The sequence below is a fragment of the Centruroides sculpturatus genome, unplaced genomic scaffold, assembly GCF_000671375.1.
Source record: "Centruroides sculpturatus isolate CEXI.00-Female unplaced genomic scaffold, Cexi_2.0 scaffold1176, whole genome shotgun sequence".
Taxonomy (NCBI): domain Eukaryota; kingdom Metazoa; phylum Arthropoda; class Arachnida; order Scorpiones; family Buthidae; genus Centruroides; species Centruroides sculpturatus.
The window spans coordinates 70,121-84,813 of NW_019385335.1; the positions used below are offsets into that span (position 1 = coordinate 70,121).

Consider the following 14,693-nt stretch of genomic DNA (forward strand, 5'->3'; position numbering starts at 1 on the left):
TGTTGAATGCTTTCTGGCAACATAGGTTATGCAATTTCCATGGTCACTATTGTATATATCTAAAATAATGAAATTTATAATTTATAACAATGTCTTATATATACATATATATATATTTTAATGCAGGATGAGAAAATGAATGAAGATGGAGAAACAGATTATAAAGTTGATCATAAATTTGCCAAACATATGAAAAATGCAGGAGAGGCAACAAGTGACTTTGCAAAAAAGAAAACAATTACTCAGCAACGACAATATCTTCCAATATTTGCAGTGCGTGAAGAACTGCTGAATATAGTTAGAGAGAATAGTATTGTGATTATAGTAGGAGAAACTGGATCTGGAAAGACAACTCAGTTAACACAGGTGAGTAATAATTTATTAAGTATATTGTTAAACTTGATAATAATACTTGGCTTTTTTGTGAAAAATATAGTTGTCAGAATTGAAAATAACAACCAATTAAACAGGATTTCTTGTATGACCCTTTAACACAGGTCAACAGTGGTTTTGGTGCCCAGGTATTTTGAGCTGATTTCATATGAATTTGATGTCCTGAATTCAAATATGGCTCTAGTTTTTAAGATATAGCATTTTAGCGAAATATACATTTCAATATCTTAAGTTAAATCCATGGATCAAGTAAAAAACTAAACACGGAATTTTTATTATTATATTATGCAAATATTATTCTATACAAAGATAGAGGAAAAAGTCATCAATAAAACTAAACAGTTACACATTGAGGAAGCTTCATTTCAGTGACTTTTGTGAATGTATTTTGGAGCAATCCAGTAATCTGCCATCATATGCGTATCCCATCTTCCTTGTTAGCGGTCCTCCATAGTTTTAATATCCTGGTGAAATCTTTCACCTTGTTCTTCACTGGTGTCTCCTAAATTTTCAGGAAAACAGTCTAAGTGACTGTGTAAATAGTGCACCTTAATACTCATATTACATCCAGGGAATTTGAAACTGTTAAGCATCTCATTTACCAGTTCAACATAATTTTCAGCTTTGCATTTGCCTAGAAAATTTCTGACAACTGCAACAAATGAAGTCCAGGCTTTTTGCTCAGCTTCATTCATCGAATTGACGAAGGCAAGATCATTAATGAGTTGTCTTATTTGTGGACCGTCAAATATTCCTGCTTTAATTTTTTCTATACTTAACTGAGGCATAAGAATTTTAGAAAGGCTTAGGTGGGGCATAGCACAAAAAAAGGTTGGGAAACACTGATCTAGACACTGCACGGCTAGAACTTACAAACTTACCTCAACTCTAGTTGAAGCATTGAACGTCAATTTGTTACCGAATGCTTACTTTATTTGGTGGATTTATCTGGAACTAACTGGACGGCAGACTAACAATGGGGAAAATATACAGGAATCAATTCTTGCATATATGATTTAGAACTGCACATTTCATGTAGCACTGTACGTTAAAAAAACACAGATCTAAAAAAGTAGAGCTGATAGAGAAAAACTGATTTCATATTTGGATTCAGTATAGCTAAATATAGCTAAAATCAGTTCTAAAATCCTAGGCACCAAAAAAAAATTTTTTTTGTAGGCTTGTGTAATCAATATAATTTAAACAATTTTCCTTACATAATTTTAATCATAACTTTATTTCAATAAGTAATGTTAAGTTATGATTTTTCACATCATTGAAAGACATTTAAATTATGTTGTCTTATTTATACATTTTAAAGAAATTTACAATGTATTGTATCTACAATTTGAATTTAACTTGTATGGTACTTACATTTTATGATTATTATTTTTGAGGGAAAAAATGGAAATTGTAGCAAAATATAGTTTTCATAAAAAAGTTTGTACTGGCTTGTAAGAATCTAGCATTTCTGTTAATGATATGCATTTCAAATACATATGAAATATGGTTGGACTTATGTTGAAATTTAAATGAAGTTATACATTCTGGCTAAATGATGCTGTAGAGACTAGTAATGAATACATGTTACTAGTCTCTACAGCATTGTTTAACCAGAATATATAACAAGATTTTACACTGGTTCCACAGTTATTAACTCATTTTTTAGTAATACAGTAGACCTCATAACACGGTAGATATGTTCCATGTTATATGAATTCAGTGTTGTACGAGTCACTTAAATACATGAGCCAATCATATCCCGGCACGTGTGCAGTTTAGCGGCTATGGCTATTTGAAAGGTTTTCTTCCATAAAATTAATTGATTCTAGACTAATTTGACTCGAACATTTCCAAATCACGCGTAATTTTTTGGGAATAATCCATATAAACTATGCTATAAACAAAAGATTGTAGGAATATTTAATGAGTATGCACCGTTTGAAGATGCCATTGCTTAAGCTTGTTTTTGTCACGGAGCGGCTCATCAGATGGTAGTTACGTGTTTCCTGATAAGTCATTCTTTCTGCAAAAAATTTGCTGAACTTTGGAGACATCATTAATAGAAATATAATTTTTATGGCCGTTGAATAATATTTTTTAGTAGGTCCGCTGCTTGTTTAAACTCAACGGTTGGTGCAATATCCACTATTGGTCCAGATTTGACCAATACTGTCGAGACATGAGTCGGCTGTGGCAATCTGTCTCATTCTTTTACCGTGTTACACAAGCCTCTTTTAGCTTGTTATACGAACACGATCGCAATTTTTTCATCATGGTATACAAATCCGTCTTATATGAACTCATGTTATAGGGGATCTACTGTATGTTGTTACCTTCAGCAATAGGAAATAATGACTTTGTATTTAATTTTAGAACATTGACTTTGTGAAAAATCAAAAAGCTTCTCAATAAAGATTTGATGTGTGTCTAAAATGAAGTTGTTAGTTACTTTTTCAGGTTGAAATATAGTAACTGCATTAATCTTTTTCTTTTCCTTTTTAAATTTAGATTAGATAACATTTTTTAATGAATATGAAAGAGTAAATTTTCTATAATAGCATAATTTTATTATTATTACTGATGATAGAATCACTCAAAAAGTATACTGTAAGAAGAAATACATATTGTTTGAATATTTGTGCTTTTTAAAATATAAGAATATTTTATTTGTCAAATGTTTTTGACATTATATATTTATACTAAAATAACAAGTAAAAACCACATTTAACAACTTTTCATTATTCATAATCATTAATAAAGTGGAAACATTCTAAGAATATATTATAAATGGATTTAAAATGTTTCAATTGTTATATTTGGATAATAATAGGAAAAATTCAATACAAATTTCATATATCAAATATGTTGTACATTCATACAAATACATAAAATAAATTTTGAAAATGCCAAATTTTGATTTTACAATTTACAAGATGTTATTTATAAATACAGAGTATGTTTTGTATTATATTATTATTTTATAAATGTAAATTTGATATTTAAAAATATATTTTAGGTTATCTTAATGAGGTTATTTTACATTGAAAATCTATTAAAATATTTTTACGTTTTGTAAAACTTAGAAAGGAATAAAAAAAAGAAAATTAAACTTTTTAAAATCTAGTATCTCCACGAGGATGGGTACAGTAAATATGGCATGATTGGATGCACTCAACCTAGAAGAGTTGCTGCCATGTCAGTTGCTAAGAGAGTTTCGGACGAGATGGGAGTTAGTTTAGGAGAAGAAGTGGGTTATGCAATCAGATTTGAAGATTGCACATCAGAGGTATGAAATATTTGTATTTTGTTACAATATTATATAAGTGTAAACTCTAAGTAAACATAGGTCACTCTGAAAGTTTCCATGCATGAAAAATATATTGGGTACATGGCAACATTTGTTGCATACATAACAAAGATCTTTGAAGAGTTTTGCAAGACGCAGCCGACTGTGAGGTGTTTCTCTTTTTCACCTTAACAATTTATCTGCTAGCATGACAATGACCATCAAATTTCTGAATGAGTCAAGCGTACAACTAGTGACCCATCTATCCTATAGTCCTGACATTTAGACTGTTGTGACTTTCTCTTTCCAAAAGCGGAAGAGAACATGCATGGAAAATGTTTTGGGTTACCAGAAGATGTTATCAGTGTCTACAGAGATCAGTTGGTTGCCATCTCTGAAGAAGAATGTTCTATGCAATTTCTGAAATAGTTTGATGATGTGAACAGTTACAATAAATCATTGTTTTGTACGATTATAAATTATTCTAAATTTTATTTTAGAAATACTTTACATAAATACTTGAGACTAGAATAATTTATTATAATATTTTTCAACTTACAATAGCTCATTCAATTAGAATTGAATATTAGAATATCTGATTATCTTATGAATGTTTTTAATTAAACACAAGTAAATTTTAGTTTCTGCTGTATTGAAATTTCAGAATAAGTAATGAATTATGCTTATCAGGTCAGTCTGCAAGTTTCTGCATATTTTTGTGTTACCAATATTGAAGACATTTGGACTGATCTCAGTTGATTTGAGTTTAAAGGGATTAAATCTAGATAGTGTAATATGTTTATGATCATCAAGTTATTGAATTGATTTTTATTTCTAAGAAATGAAAATGCCACAAGTTAACTACTGTACACAATCAAAGTGTTTTTAAAGCTGTATGAAAGTGGTTTGAAAGATTTAAGAGTGGGAATTGTAATATGAGGGACTCTCCATTCTCAATGTTTCATCAGTTTTAACAATGATGCTCTTTCTATTCTTGTTGAAGCAGAATCATATTTAACAGTTAAAATTTCAGAATGTCAAGAGTTTTGTTATGGTAATATTCTTTATCATCTACAATAAATTGGGAATATGTCAAAGCTTGAAAAGCACATACCACACTAATAATCCATGAGTCTTCCCATCTGTTACGTTATGTACTGGAACCTTTTCTTGAACACTGTGTTTGATACACTTTTTTATGATACATTACACATGTATCATAAAAAGGACATTGGACTAATACTAATCTGAGAATAATTGTTTCTTTGCAGAAAACGATAATAAAGTACATGACGGATGGTATTCTTCAAAGAGAATCTCTTCGAGAATCTGATTTAGATAATTACAGTGTCATCATCATGGATGAAGCTCACGAACGCTCCTTAAGTACTGATGTTTTATTTGGATTACTGAGAGAGGTTTGAGTCTTTTTTATTAAAATAATTCTTAATACAGTGGGTGATCGGTTAATGAACATAATCCGTTCCAAGACTTCATTCGCTATCCGAATTATTCGTTAACCGATTATCGCTTTACCATAGGTTTTAATGGGAATTTAATTAATTCATTCTGGAGACCCCCAAAAATAAATATATACTTTCTTACTCTGTTTATTTATATGTAATAATAAAAATACATACATGCACAGTCTTGCATTTTTATTAGTCACGTTTTTTCTATTTGAAAGGGTTAAAGAATCTGTCTAATGTCGATTGCTTTTTTTCTCTTCTTCAGGGTTTTTCGTAAGTAATTAATAGCGTTGCAATTGTAGAAATCCCCAAGCCTCAACCTGGTTTGGATGCCATTCTAAGACATCCTCCCACTTCTTCAAAGGATCTTTAATAACAGATATCGGCATTAATCCTCCTTTTCAGAAGAAAACATATATCGCAGAGTTTCTTGGTGTTCTTGGCGTTCTTCTGTTGTCAGATCCGTTTCAGATTCCATTATGAACTCTTCGATGTTCTTTATTTCTCAGATGTGATTTTTGTTACTCCTTTAGCTGCTTGAGTCTTGATAATACAGTATCTTTCTTAGGTAAGATTTAACTATGGCCTACTGTAGACCCTGTTCAAGCCATACTGCTAAGCAACATTAGGCATCTTCTGCCCACTCTACCTTTGCTATTATACTCTCATCTTATGAAAAGAAAGACGCAAAACTTAACAAGTGCCTACAAGTCTCGCGAATACATAAAAGAATTGTTTTGTCAGAAAAATAAAAGGCTGGAATTACAAGGGAGAGTTTCAAAGTTTAGAGGAATACTGATCTGTATATACTGGCTTGAGCGTCGATGTTGACATCTCCCACAGTCCGAAAAGTTTCGAATCGTTGTCCGAAGACAAGGGAAGACCAATCGGTATTCATTATTTTACATCGCTTCTTTTTGTGTTTGTTCTGTGGGGTGTTCGTTGTCCAAATATAAAAATCTTTTGTGTTTGTTATCTGATCACCCACTGTATATAATTATAAACTTTAATTGCTGATAAATGGAACTAATCTCAGTGTATTCATTAAAATTATAAATATATTGTAAACAATGTCATTTTAAAAGAATCTGTCCATAGAGATAGTCACAAGCCACATCTTTAAGCCATGCATATATTCTGAGAAATATGTCATTAAGCAAAAATCATGGTGTTTTTAGACAAATTTTATATGGCATGATGTACTTCTTATATAGGCTGTATTTAACATAATGATAGTAATATATCTAAATTCTAGCAGATGAGCCCGGCATTGTCTGGGCAAAAATTAACAACAAAGGTTAAGATTATTAGAATATTTCATACTTCTAATCCTTATGTTATAGTATTTCATTTATATTTAGAAAGATTTATTGCATTGAATGACCAATCTAACACATTTTAAACATTTTTAAAATTGTGTACAGTAGATAAATAAAGAACACTTACATAAGATAATCTTTGTAGTTATATAAATCAAACACTATATAGTTTTCGTTTAAAGTTTGTTATATTATAAAGAGTTTGGTTATTTTAGCCTACCATTGTCATGTTTATTGCGATATTCAAATGGTAAGAAATGGCATAAATTCTATGGGCAAGTAGACACCAATTGAAAATATTTTTCTTGCGATTTAAATTTAAGAAAATGTAATTGCTGATTTACATTTGATTCAAATATTTCATTTGCTCATTTACAGGTGGCACCATCTATTGGTGCTAAGTGTAAATCAGCAAATTGAATATTTTGCATTTTCTTAAATTTTTTTGCCAATAGATGATGCTATGTGTAAACTAGCAAATCAAATGGAGATAGAAATAGATTGATTTACAGAAATCCAATAGATATTTTGGGGTGGGATGATGTAAATCATCCCACCCAACACTGAGAATGCAATCCAAATTTTCACTGCCAAAATGCTGCATGACACTGCCAAAGAGATACAATGTTGAAATTGGTGTTGATTTATACAGAATGACAGAATCTATAATAATATTTAGCAATAATAATCGGTAAAATACAATATATAAAGTTATATGTTGATATGTGTATGAGTTGAAGAAAATTTTGGTAATGTCAAAGAAATTGCAAAGGAAATGGAACAGAAATGTAAGAAACATATATCATTGGAAAGAAAAATTTTAAAAGAATCAGAAAAGCCCAAAATGACTAATGCTGAATGGTGCAAATTGTAGAGATAGTAAGAAAACCAAGCATGTCAACTCTGAGAATACTTTGGGTGCGCTGCTGCCTGAACTGATAGATATTGACTTGTGATGACCAGCAAGACTTTATTCGTTTACATCTTATTTTTCTCTAATAACACAAAAGTGGATTCACACCTTAAACAGTTGGAATTATTTGTATGGACCCTGCATATATGCAGTCCAGTAGTTCATATCTACAATATTATTTTTCTGCTCAATATTAAATTATGTCAGATTGTTTTTGTTAACAGAAATAAACTTTTACATATTGAAATGTTATTAAACCTTGCTTTTAATATGCAAAATATGATATTTATGTAATTCTCATTAAGTATGTATTGTATGTATAATTGATATATTTATTTATTTATTGATTAGGTTGTTGCAAGAAGACAAGATTTGAAATTGATAGTAACCTCGGCAACTATGGATGCATCTAAGTTTGCAATGTTTTTTGGAAACGTACCTGTCTTTACTGTTCCCGGAAGAACTTTCCCAGTCGAAATATTTTTCAGTAAAAATCCTGTGGAAGATTATGTCGATGCTGCTGTTAAACAAGCGCTACAAATTCACTTACAACCTAATGCAGGTAATTTTAATACAAATGTGCAATTAAAATAATCTAATATCAATTTTTAATTTAATTTACTTATTGTTTGAAGGTGATATTTTAATATTTATGCCCGGTCAAGAAGATATAGAAGTTACTTGTGATTTAATATCAGGTAAGTTAAATTTTATTAAAGTATTTAAAATTTTATCATTTTTAGAAATTGAGAAAATTGCAATTATTTTTGCAGAACGTCTTGGAGAGATAGAAAATGCTCCACAGCTTGCAATACTTCCAATTTATTCCCAATTACCTAGTGATCTGCAAGCCAAAATATTTCAAAAAGCTCCAGATGGCGTCAGGAAGTGTGTAGTTGCGACCAACATTGCTGAAACATCTCTCACAGGTAAATCGGTTAAAATTAAATACATATAGTTAGGTAATGATATATGTATTTATAGGATGATCATAAATTTTGTGATTTGAAATACATTGTTCCTAATTAGATTTCCATTAGTGGTTTTTGTACAATACGACGGTATCTTTATGGGTTCATGTATAGGCCCTAAACTAGCTGACAGTTTTCCTAGTTTGAAAGACTGCATTGTAGGGTGGAGACCTTGGCATATGTACCTTATGGGGTATGCTAATGATTTTTCGTGAAAGTAATTCAGTGCTCACCTTAAACGAAAAATATACAACTTGGCAAAGATGTCAAATACTTTATTCAATAAAAATTGTATTCTATTAAATTGAGCAAAATTAAATTAAAAATACAATAAAGAAACAAACACTAAGTAATAAGAAAATAAAACAAATATCCTATTTTCGAGACATTATCTCTGTGATATATTTATTGACTTAAAAGTAGAGCTGAATTATTATTTATTCTTTTTGCAGATGTTATAAATTGCTCCTTTAAGTTGTATGGTTGTAAAGATCAGCTAGATAAATTTACACTTAAAGGCTAATAAAAAAATGTTAAAATATTGGTTGGCACGTGAGAGAATTTTGCATCACAGATTTGTCAATTTTGGCATGCACACTTACAAAGGTATTAATTTGTATAAAACTGTGAAAATATTAACTTGGATATAATATTTTTTGATTTATAAAATGTTTATAAATATTTATTAATTTCATTGCATAATATTAGTTTTCTTATAAATATTTATACCATTTAGAGTGTGTAGAGTACAAGTTATTTTCCATAATATTAACAACAAAAACATTTTGAAATTGTTCTTAGACTTAAAGAAGGTTTCATGTTGTTTGTATTATGGAAGCTAACTTGTCCTATATACAAATGCAAACCATCATTACCAATTTTCTTTCAATATGGACATCATTTTTATTTCAACCATCTTTATTATAAGTTTCATTTTTTTATTTTTTTTTATTTTAATGATTATTTCTAATAAATATGTCCATATATTTACAATGCACAATAGAACTGTAAACTATTTGAACTTATTACAATTTTTACAATTACAATTATTACAATTATTTACACAGTGAAATGTAGTAAAGTTTATAAGAAAATTCATTATTAGATATCTGTGTGAGTTTATATGTTTGTGCATGCATAGACAAGGAGAGTCCAATGAAAACTTTAAATAATTTTTTTTATCTTAGTATATATTTTCTATTCAATAAATCATGTCATCTTGCTATGTAGTCTCTATGGCATTCACTATAAGCTTTCCAGCACTTTGGAAGTGCATAGATAATTCTAGAAAAATCTGGTTGTGAGCATAGTTACTCTTGCACTGCCTGCTTCACCTCTTCATGGATCTTGAAAGAGTTACTTCCCATTACCTCTTTGAGAAGTCCAAAGTGTCAGAAAAGTTTCTTGCAGGCATCAACACATCTTTCAATTCTGCAGTCAGTTGACATTGCACCTACCTTGCATAAACATTCTTGAACTGCAGAAAATCATGGACAGTATGATATTCTGATCTATGACTCGTATCCATAGAGGAGGCTATTTCATTCAGTATTATGAGTAGATTTTCCTGTACCATGGCTTCAACTGCTACAGTGGCTACTGGCATTACTACTTGATGTGCCTGAACTGGCATACAATTAATGTCATTTAGAAACTTCCTAGTCTATTCATATACTTGCTACAGTAACAGATATGCATCAGCATAAGAAACTTTCATTCTTTGATGGACATCAATGAGTTTGATCCCTTCACAACTCAAAGAAATTGATAACAGAATACTGTTACTTTTTGGTGCATGTTTTAAGCAGAGCCATCTTCTTTGGCACAGTATTAATGTAGCATTCCAGCGTCATGCTGCTATCTGTCGGCCATTCTTCACACCATCACTGTTGCCAGCTTATAGAATAATTATGTGATGCTTCAACTTTTAATGTGACTCTCCCTTGTATATATGCCTTTTTTATAGTCTTTTATGTTAATTTGCTTTTTCTTTTATTATTTCCAAACAGTCACATAATACTATAATAATTATATGACAATTCTTATTTTTAATAAATAATAAAATTAGACATTTTAATATAAGAATTTATGGTAATAATGAGTTTACCTTTTATTTTTCTAGTGGATGGTATTATATTTGTTGTAGACAGTGGTTATTGTAAACTTAAGGTTTATAATCCTAGAATAGGTATGGATGCTCTTCAAGTTTATCCTATAAGTCAGGTATGTTTAATTGCTTTTATGTAGTCAATATTCATAAATTTAAAAATTAATGTAATATTTAACATTAATATGCATTTATAAAAGATTTTCCCAATTTGAAAAAATAATATATATGCAATCATTACATTCTTTCTGCATTCTTCTGAATAAATCATTATCAAGAGTGTCACAACTGAGTTAATTTTTTTCATACATCTTTCAAACAGTTTAGTGTGGTATACTGAGCACTTTGCTGCCTCTTGTGATGAATTTATGTGGATTTTGTTGAAAACTTTTGTGAATGTGTTTCACAACCACCTCTGATAAGGCTAGAGGATTTCCCTCTGCACAAACAACCAGATGAAATGACTGTTTGGTGGGTCTCTTACTGATTTCAAGTGAAGAAATATCGTGCAATGAATTATTGATTTTGCTGTATGAAATTCAGGCACATAAAACAATTTTTTTCTCTGCAATGGGAGCCATTTTTCAATAAATGTGTTCTGGTAATGATAGAATTAGAGATTAAAATGAATGACAGATGTTACCAATGAAATCTTAGGGATCTTTTCTATTTCATTCAATCACAATTTATCACAGCATATTTTGTTCAATGTATGAAAAAACTGTGGGGAACAGCTTTTATAGACATCTTGTGTTTTGCAGATATTTATTGCACAATTCATATATAATACAAATGGTTAGTTATATAAATGATATACAACGTAAAACTGTTCTTATAATTTACACTATTCTGCACATTTCTCATATCAAAATATATTATTAATAAAATAAAGTGGGAATGATTGATTTTGAAAATAGATAATTTGTATGGGTGAGTGGTTACTAAAGTTCAAACTTGACTAAAACTTTTATTAACATCTTTCAGTATAGGCGGATTAGTTATTTATTTTGTACAAGGTATTTTTATACCCTTTGTATGTAAAGAAATTATTTTATTTACTGTGTTATCCCCAAAGTCCATCAGATACAAGATACAAAAATCATTACATATATGCAACATCCAGTGCATTAATACAATTTCAATACATAAATAAAATATCTAGTATGAAAATATAATTGCAAAAACAATAATCTAAAATTTCAAATGTAATTAGTAAATACTATTCTAAATATAAAAAATTAACTAGTAAACAAGCTGTTATAAACTGTGATGACCTGATGCCATAACAATAGAAATGAATGAATGGACAATATTAAAATAAATTAATAAAACTTATAAATCCAAACAAAAAATAAAAAAATTACCTACCTGGTAAAATACAAAAATTAGAAATATGCAAGAGGTCATCACAGTCAATCAACACCAAATTAACCCCCAAGAGAGTTGAATCCAGTGCTCTTTTAATACAAAGTGACACAGCCACCTTCTGAAATACAATTTAAACATATGCTTTATAAAAAAAAGAGAAATAAAATGCAATATATTCAATATGTTAGCATAAGGAGTGATATTTGAAAAATCAACTCAAGATAACCTAATCTTTCTAAAATACTGTTTACACTTGTATGCAAACTTAGCACATACACAATATTGAAAATCTTTGATAATTTTTTATGTAATTGTCAGGTAACTGTAAAAATTTCAGAAAATGTTTAAATTGATGATGTAAATAACATACTAATATAATAATATATTACTTTGTTAATGTTTTTGTTATTGAAAAAAAATTGGGTGTGTTTATAATTTTGAAACAGACTGTATCTTGATAGTTATAATGATACACTTTACCATAAGTCACTGCCAGATTTTTTTAAACATGATTGACTTTGCCCGAGCTTTTTTTTTCTGTTTAGCGTACAATCTTAATGCCACTCTAACTTGCTCTGGATTGTCATCATTTTTATAAATATCCAAACTTTTAAGCCTATTACTCTTCCTTTTACCAAAAACTTATATTTTGTAGCTTCTTTGATTATAAAGATGAGTCTCAAACTCCCTGAAGATTGTTTACCAAGTCTATAAACTATTGTTTATCATACCAATGATTTCAATGGTATTTCAATGAATTCAATGATTTTGTTCTCTCATTATTTTCCTCGGGAGTTAAGAAAACTCCTGAAACTATAATAATATTATGTCTACTGAAACATTCAAACTGCAGAATTGCATTCGAGATAGAGGGCAGTTGTAATTCAAGTTGATTCGTAGTCTCCTTAGAAATACATGGAGTATGTCCACTGGAAACTGACATTCCCAAATGCTCCACTCGCATTTCTAAATCTACAAATGCCTCATCTAAATTCATAATTCATATCAGAAGACGATCTAAATGTGAGATCAAATTATCCAATTTATCATTCAGAGTCTGATTCATTTTAATTAGAGCTACCAGACCCTCTTTCACTTCAAAGTTACCTTCTAACAGTTGATCAACATTTAAACTACCAATACCTTCACAGAGACGAAACTTTGTTCTACACAGATCATACACCATAGAACTTCCATGCAAGAACGTCTTCCACTTTGTAGCCATAAAAAGTCTTACCTGGAAAAATAAGAAATATGCAAAACAGGTTAGCAAGAGGATGTCACAGCCAATCAATACCAAATGAACCCACTAATTCGGCAGATTAGTTTACTATAATTGATGATAGATATAATTTCTGTTATATGAATGATGATATCTTTTCTGCTACATAACAAACTATGGAAGGAATTTTGTTTTTCTAAAGTTTACTGAATTTCATTATTATATTTGTGAAATAATTAAGTTCAAAGTACTTTTATTAACAATCATTAAGATAAATATAATTAAAATTATGATAACTTACTTAGATAAAGATAGTTTGAAGTTTTGGATACTTTTGATGTTTATGAATGAATAATATGCAAAAATATGAATTTCTAAAAATTCATTTTGCACTATTTCATTATTAATTTACTTTTTATGTGATACAAACATCAAAGCACGATTTTCAATTTTAAAAACATTATCTTGAAATAAATCAAGTGAAAAATAGAATAAAATTGAAGATTAATTGGAACGCTATTGAAAATGAATTGGAACTCTATGGAAAATGATTCACAATAGGAACAATGCTATATAGTTGTATTAGCAAATCATATTTGATATCACATAAAAGCCTTGAATATAATCTAAACAAAGAAATAGTGAATTTAACTAAATCTTTCAATATACCTAAAAGATTTTTTATTCTTTAAATAAAGTTTATAGCTTCTTGGATATCATGTTTTGTGGACATAAGTCCAATCAGCAGCAGTTTAACAATCAAGTAAAATTTATGATCTCTTGAACAAGAATGATAGCTTTTTATCCTTACACATAACTTTGTACTTATTTACTTAAACTTCCTGCATTTTATATTTGCATGTTAAGCAAGCTGGTGTTTTTTTAATATTAGTACATCTTTGTCTATATTCGACAAAAATCAATTAATGCTATAAAAATTAAGGAAATTAAATAGCCATGAATAGCTTTCTGAATCCAAATTTATCAAATATTTACTGAAATAAACTTTAATAAAAACCAATTTTAACTTATATTGTAATAATGAGACAAGTGACTATGACTATACATTATTTATTGATAAATTTGTCATTTAGGCAAATGCTAATCAGAGATCAGGAAGAGCTGGAAGAACAGGTCCTGGGTACGTTGCAAGAAATATTTTATTACTAACTTTTGATTAAAAACAAATATATTATAATGCTATATTATTGATGGAATATTTAGATTCTGTTTCCGGTTATATACGGAGAGTCAGTATAAAAATGAACTTCTCAGTACGACCGTTCCAGAAATACAAAGGACAAATTTGGCAAACGTAGTACTTCTGTTAAAGTCTCTCGGTGTGCAGGATCTTTTACAGTTTCATTTTATGGATCCACCCCCACAGGTTTAAATGAAATTAATTTGATAATGTATCTTTTGTGTTAAAACTGTATTGTAACAAATGATATTTCCAGGACAACATTCTAAATTCTATGTATCAGTTATGGATTCTTGGAGCTTTGGATAACGTTGGAAGTTTAACTCCATTAGGAAGAAATATGGAAGAATTTCCATTAGATCCAGCTCTTTCAAAAATGCTTATTGTTTCTTGTGACATGCAGTGCAGTGCTGAAATATTGGTAATAATAATTAATGTTTT

General features: G+C 29.4%; 1 protein-coding gene across 1 annotated transcript in view; it reads left to right on the top strand.

The window, feature by feature from the left end:
* LOC111637776 (pre-mRNA-splicing factor ATP-dependent RNA helicase PRP16-like) overlaps positions 1–14,693 on the top strand; it is a 50,206-nt gene that overhangs the window by 33,195 nt on the left and 2,318 nt on the right. The window contains exons 11-20 of the mRNA XM_023383350.1: positions 127–366; positions 3,521–3,682; positions 4,954–5,100; positions 7,735–7,945; positions 8,019–8,081; positions 8,157–8,312; positions 10,477–10,577; positions 14,146–14,192; positions 14,276–14,438; positions 14,509–14,673. Of these exons, the coding sequence (XP_023239118.1) occupies positions 127–366; positions 3,521–3,682; positions 4,954–5,100; positions 7,735–7,945; positions 8,019–8,081; positions 8,157–8,312; positions 10,477–10,577; positions 14,146–14,192; positions 14,276–14,438; positions 14,509–14,673 (1,455 nt within the window). The remainder of the gene's footprint in view (positions 1–126; positions 367–3,520; positions 3,683–4,953; positions 5,101–7,734; positions 7,946–8,018; positions 8,082–8,156; positions 8,313–10,476; positions 10,578–14,145; positions 14,193–14,275; positions 14,439–14,508; positions 14,674–14,693) is intronic.